Source organism: Haliaeetus albicilla, chromosome 24, assembly GCF_947461875.1.
Source record: "Haliaeetus albicilla chromosome 24, bHalAlb1.1, whole genome shotgun sequence".
Lineage (NCBI taxonomy): Eukaryota > Metazoa > Chordata > Aves > Accipitriformes > Accipitridae > Haliaeetus > Haliaeetus albicilla.
Window position 1 is genome coordinate 17,338,235 of NC_091506.1, and position 6,211 is coordinate 17,344,445.

Consider the following 6,211-nt stretch of genomic DNA (forward strand, 5'->3'; position numbering starts at 1 on the left):
CTCGCTCCGCACACGGGAGAGGTGCTGGGGTGAGGGCGAGCCTCATGGATATTCATGAGCAGAGAGTTTGCTGATCAAAAGGCGCAATCCTGTTTTCCTTTATAATATATCTGGTTAATACGGACTTAATGAACGAATGAATAATAAATTAGTCCAATTTTGTTTTCTTTCTTCTTGGAAAGGCGGGCGCGAAGGGGGACTCTGTGCGGGTTTGATTGATAGCAGGGGCTTGCTGGGAGATCTGCTCCTCAAGCCCTTATTAAATATGAAACAAATAACAGTGCGATTGGTTTAATCTTGTTGCGATGGTGGATGCTGGCTGGGTGGGGGGAGAGGAGGAGGAGGAGGAGGATGGGGAGGAAGAGGGATCCTCCGTTGCCTTCGCCCCACACTGAGGCAGAGCATGAGGTCCCCGGGCAGGGTGCCAGGCAGCTCGGCGTGGTGGGGTGCTCTCGTTGCACCGTTAACCGGAGCAGGGTGCTGGCACGTGGCTGCAGGAAGCAACCGGCGCTGCATGGCACCGGCACGGCACGTGGCCTGGGGTGATGCAAAAGGCATCACGACAGGATGGATGGACTCTGTGCAACGGCATCGTTGCACCGGCTGGATCAACGCAGGGTCTTCTGGGTTTGGTGGGGTGATGTCTGAGAAGCTTTCACCAGGAGGACAAGATGAAGAGCTCTATCAGGGAGATGAGTTGTGGCCACCCCCCATCACGGCCACAACCCGGGGATGGTGAGGGGCCGCGGGTCCCCGCGTGGCAGCACAGCTCACTGAGCTGGCGCTGCCTCCGCCGGCACAGCTCATTACAACATTTGGGTTCATTTCACATCCCACCTGCTGATGCGAAGCACCGGGTGAAGATGTTGAGTCACGGGCTGTTGGCGCATCCTCCACCCGGCCGAACCGTGGGAAGGCAGCCGCCCAGGGCGAAGCCCACCCTGGCCCAGGGTGGTTCCCCCGGGAGGACCAGGGCTGGCGTGCAGGTCCTCAGGGACACAGATCCCTTCGGAAACACCCTCGTGGCCTCCAACAGGCTTCAAGGTCTGGGCTCCATCTTGCTCCATCCCCAAAATACTGCACTGAGATGCCTGAACTGCCTGGGCTCCCCACAGAGCCAGCGATGGGAGCACCCTCCTGCCCTAGGATCACAGCACCTGCCTCTCCCCACGCAAGGGTGCTGGGCTCCCTGGGCGCCGATGGATGTGGGTGTCACGGGTGGCTTTCCCACTCTCAGCACCTCTATGCCCTGCCAGGAGGGGCCGGGCAGTGGGTGCCACCCAAAGCAGCACCCAGGCCCAGCTTACACTGCAAGGTCACCTCTCTGCCCCCCCTGGTGCCAGGGGTGCCCCTGTCCCCCCAACCTTTCCAGGCAGGAGGAGGTGGTGGGTGCACCCAGCTCTCTGCCTCCAGGCGTGTGCCAGCACCCCAAACCACCCAGCGATGCCCAGTGCCTCCCACCCAGCCTCCACCGGTGCAGCAGGCATTTGGTGTGAAAGCTGCTCATCTCCAGGTAGCTTTCCGCTGCCATCACTTCAACCAAAAAAAAAAAAAATAAACAATTCCCAGCTGCCATGAGCTTAGCGCCGCTTCAGCTGCCTTGGCCCAGCCTTGCCGCTTCCCTTTGAGGCTCAAAGCCCCTCGCTGGAGTCCCGGCCACGGTAGGAAGCCAGGCTGGGGATGAAAGCGCCACTTACCTGCTTACTTCTGCTCCAGTGCCCAAGGAGCAGCAACGCACGGATTACCAAAAATAATTCCCCCTAGAAAAGGAGGGAAAAAAAGAAGAGAAAGACAAAAAAAGAAAGAAAAAAGAAAAAGAAGCCTGTGCTGTGGGAATGGCCAGCTAACCTCAAAAGCCTCTTACCTGGCTAGATTTAACTGCCTTTGTTGCTGCATCAGCCTGAAAAATCCCCTCTTGCATCGTGTCGGTGTTGCTGGCAGCTCCGAGCCGCTTCCCGGCCCTTTGTAATGAAAGGCGGCTCTGTGCGGCGCAGTGGCCGGAGCTCCTCTTCTCCCCTTTCGGGCTTTTCTCCTGGGAAACCCAGCTCATCTACTGCATTTTTTTTTCTTTACAGGCCTCTGCTCAGAGCACACAGGGCTTCAGAAGTGACCCGGGAAGGATTTGCCTGTATTAAACAGCCACCCCAGCATTAAAATATCTTCTGCCTCCTTGAGCCCGCTTATCGCCGTGATCCGAATTGAGGCACTTCCAGCTCGCTTGCAAAGCAGCACTTCTGAGCCATCTCTCCAATCTATTAATTAATGAATTGCTTTATTAATGCCAGAAGAATGGCATGGGTTGCACCTGGGGGCTGTGGACACGAGGGGCAGGGGAGCTTGAGTGAACCCAGGGTGCGAAGGTGAAAGCGGGGACTGTCCCGGGGGGTTGGCACTGGTGGGACACAGCTCCCACGCAAACCCCGTCCCCATCTTTCTCCAGGGACAGCCCCAGGGCCACCTCTGCCATCGCGGCTCAGGGCCTGGCAGCTGTGCCACGCTCCAGCTGGCAGCACCGTGGGGCTGGGAGCGGGCAGGACACCACGAAAAGGCAAAGGGGGGCTTTTTGGGAAGCGGCTGAGCAGGGACATCGGTCCAAACCACCCACATACGTAAGCTGTGCCCCAGCCTCAACGGCCACCTTCCCTCGTGGTTTTGGGATGAAGTTGCTGCCTTTAGACTGGTATGGGCAAAAGGGAAGGCAGGGTCCACATCTTCCAGTCCAACGTCCCTCTCTTACCGTCCCTTCTCCGCCTGGTGTGAAGGGGAGCGCTCCGGGCTGGCGTCCCCGAGCCTGGGTGCCACCTGCACTTTCCCTTTGATTTTTCTGCCTGCTTGGCCCCAGCCCTCAGAGATGAAGGAGTGGGAGGCAAATTGGTTGCGAGGCATCAAAGGGGGAGGCGTGTATGTGGATGGGGTGCAACACCAGCCCCAACGTCCCCTCTGAGCCGGCGTCACCCGGGAGGGTGGGTGGCAGCCACCTTGCCCAGGAGCATCAGGCAGAGGCGGCGGTACCAGCTTAAGGACACGGAGGGGTGCCCGCGTGTGCGTGGTTTTGGGGAGCTGTACGCACCCCAGCGCCCACAGCCGTGGCACCGGCGTGGGCTGCACCTGCAGCACCCCATTGCCATGTGCCTGGGGACAGTCACGGCCCTTTCCCTGGACCTGCCACGGCTCGGTGGGGAGCGAGCAGGGAAGAGGGCAGTGACGATGCTCCGTCCTGGCTTCTGAGATGGTTTTGGTCTTTCTCCCAGGCCGGCCAACCCTGCCCTAGGCTGGGCTCCCCCCCCCCGTGCCCTCCCCCCCCAGTCTACGCTCCCTTTTTGCCCCTCATCCCGGACTGTGCCCCCCCCCCCCCATCCCGGGCCGTGCCCCCCATCCTGGACCGGGCTCCCCCTTTGCCCCCCATCTAGACTGGGCTCCCCCCGTACCCCCGGCCACCTCCAGCGCGGTCCCGCGGGTGGGGGTGTCCCGGGGGGGGGGGGGGGCGACATAGAGGGGGGGCGAGGAGGGGCCGGGGGCCGGGGCCGGGCAGGGCAGGGCGGACCGGCGGTGCCGGGGGGAGGCCGGGGGCGGGGAGGGGGCGCTCGGCCCCCCACCCCCCCCCTTCTTTCCCGCTGCCCGCCCCCGCGGCAGCGCGGCTCGGCGGCGGCGGCGGCGGCTGCAGACGGGGATCGGCGGCGGCGCCGCGCAGGTAGGACCGATACCGGCACCGGGACACCGGGACGGCGAACGGGCGATGGGGAGCTCGCTGCGGGGGGTAGGAGCGGGCAGCGGGGGGGGGGGGTGGGTGAGCCCCGGTTCGGCTCGTTGGGTGCGGGGGGAGGGTGGGGAGCGGGGCCGGATCCTGCCCGGCCGGTACCGGCCCCGGCGGGAGCATCCCCGGGGATGGGGAGCGGAGGAGACCGGCGCGGGGGTCGTCCCGCTCCGCAGCCCGGTCCCGTGTCCCGTCCCCTCCCCCCGCTGGCCGGTGGCGCCGGGCTGGAGCTGGGGCCGGATCCGGCCGCCGGGGGCCGGGGGCCAGCGGGGAGGGAGGCGGTTGCCTCGGCGGCCGGGGAGAAAAGGCTCCCGGGATGGAGGGTCGGTGGTCCCGGGGAGCTTTCGGGGTGATGGGGGGGGGGGGGGCTTCTGGGGTGCCCCACGGATAGCGGGGTCGTGGGATGCTGGGGGCTGGCGTGGGCGTGGGCTCGGGGCGCCGGCTGCCTGATGGCAGGTGGATCCGAGGGGGAGCTGGGGGGGGACCCCTCGGCCGCTGGGTCTGTGTGTGTCCCCCCCACGTCCTCAGCGGTCGCTCCTCTGGCCACCGTGGTGGGGACGCCGGGGCCTGGCGGAGAGCCCACCCGAGTGGGGAGGGAGCACCCGTGGGATGCAGGAGCCGTGTCCTGGGGGGGGAGGGGGGCGAGCCCTTGTCTCCCTTGCACCCTCTTCTCCCCGCAGAGCCCCGGCCCACGAGGGACTGGCTGCCTGTGGGGCACGGCATCCCCGCGGGTGGCCTCGGAGGACTGTCGGGGTGGCCGGTGGCTCCCCGGGGGTGCGATACGTGTGACACGGCCGAGCTCCCCACTCAGCTCCCGGCTGCCGCTTCTTCCCTCTGCAATTTTTTACCCTCCCATCTCCACGTCTACCTCTGCAGCCTCCGGTTTCTTTTTTATCCTTCCCTCTTGTTTCAAGATCCGTGGGTTTGTGCGGGTTTTTTTTCCAGCTCCCCCCACCCCCCCGCGCCTGTTTTCTCATCCGTGCTCTCGCTCGCTCTAGCCCTCGTCTTTGTTTCAGCTGGGGAAAAAAAAAAAAAAAAAAAAAAGAAATAATTGCTTCCCTTGTAAAGTTGGCCCTGGCAGAGCAAGCCCCTGGAGAGCGATGCTGCCCGGGTGGCGCGGGAGCCAATGGCAGCCCCTGCTGCCCTCCAGCCGTGGTCCCCAGCGCGGGGGGACAGCCGCTCACCCCAATAAATACCTGTCACCTCCCAGGAAGGGTGGCGTTGGGATGCCCCACGGTTGGGGGGCACTGGCGGTTTGGCTGGGGATCGCACAGGTACCTTCCCGGCGCTGCTTTCCACCAGGGTGGGTTTTTCTCCTGGCACGATTTTCATTGCGGGCCCTGTGTCTCGGTTTGGGCTTCTCCGTCACTCGGGTCTGTGTGTGGTGCTGGTCCTCGGGGGTCCTGCGGGGCTGGGGGGGGCCTCGGCCAGCCTGGGCTCTCAGGAGGGTTTGTGTTTCACGTGTGCACTGCTATGTCCAGGTTTGCCTTTGTCTGGAGCAGGGATGGGGGACAGCGGGGTCGGTCTTTTATTTTCCTTTTAGCATGTGTCTTTTATACCATCCCCAGGAGGGGATCCCATTTCCCCAAGCCGCCTTTGCTTTGCGTCGCTCCTCCTGCACCGCCGGGATTCATGCCGGCCCCAGGTAAAGGGAGAAGCTGGGACCGATCCGCACTTCCCGCTCCCCAGACCGCGGGCAGGCTGCCGGATCCTGGTTGCGATCCCCGCGCGGAGCTGCTTTGTGGCCGGGTTTGGCCTCGCTGGCTCGGGCTTCGCCTGCCGGATGCTGGCGGCAGAATCTGGCCCCTTGTTTATAAGCAGGGGAGTAGTTTTGTCCTTATCTCCATTCGCTATGGAGGCCAGAGCTAGAATTTCAATGGGATGCTGCAGATCACCACGGGTGGCAGCCGGTGTGGGTGCTACCCCAGGGGACGGGGTGCCCGGGGAAGGTGTGGGCACCCCGGGTGGGGCAGAGGAGCAACGAGGTCTGCTGGGCCTGGAGCTGGGCTGTTGAGGACCATGGGTTTAGCCATGGTTTTATTGTCTGGTGCCTCCGTCTCCCCTCTGCTCAGTCTGGTTCCTTCTCCATCTCGGGGCTGGCTCTAAAAGGCAGGAAAGAGGTGATGCTTGGGGTGGGTGGCACGCAGAGGGCACGCGGGGTGTTTTGGGAGGTATGTACACACTAGGGTCTACAAAACGCCTGCACAGATGCCTCACACCCAGGAAGTTTTCTTGGAGGATGCTGTTGTGGCTTTAGGCACCCGATGGTTTTGGTAAACTAAATAAACGCGGGCTGTGTGTGAGCGGAGCGTGAAGACGCCGAGCCCTGCACCATGGGGTGCGCTGGCCGGTCCCCCTCAGGCTCCCCGATGTCGCCACTGCCGCGCCAGCTACGTGGGCTGTGTTTGGAGGAATGACGTGTGCGGTGACAGGAGGGAGGGAGGGCGAGAAGGGGAC

The 6,211-nt window shown here is 63.6% G+C and overlaps 1 protein-coding gene and 1 long non-coding RNA gene across 2 annotated transcripts; both read right to left on the reverse strand.

Moving 5' to 3' along the window:
• Positions 1-275: 275 nt before the first annotated feature.
• On the reverse strand, positions 276-2,648 carry LOC138690809 (uncharacterized). The gene is made up of 2 exons (XR_011329596.1): positions 838-2,648; positions 276-681 (listed from the first exon to the last, which is right to left on the reverse strand). It is a non-coding gene; the product is annotated as an uncharacterized lncRNA (long non-coding RNA).
• A 758-nt stretch (positions 2,649-3,406) lies between these two features.
• LOC138681846 (basic proline-rich protein-like) lies at positions 3,407-5,086 on the reverse strand. Its single transcript, XM_069769926.1, has 2 exons — positions 5,033-5,086; positions 3,407-4,321 (listed from the first exon to the last, which is right to left on the reverse strand). The coding sequence occupies exons 1-2, from the start codon at positions 5,084-5,086 to the stop codon at positions 3,407-3,409; spliced, it is 969 nt and encodes a 322-aa protein (XP_069626027.1).
• Between the last annotated feature and the right edge of the window lie 1,125 nt (positions 5,087-6,211).

What these genes read in the sequence shown, in the direction of transcription:
- LOC138681846 (XM_069769926.1), bottom strand. Translation starts at nt 5,086, where the DNA reads ATGAAAATCGTGCCAGGAGAAAAACCCACCCTGGTGGAAAGCAGCGCC. An exon ending in TGGAAAGCAGCGCCGGGAAG is followed by an intron (nt 4,322 to 5,032) that starts GTACCTGTGCGA and finishes GCTCTCCGCCAG; the next exon opens with GCCCCGGCGTCCCCACCACG.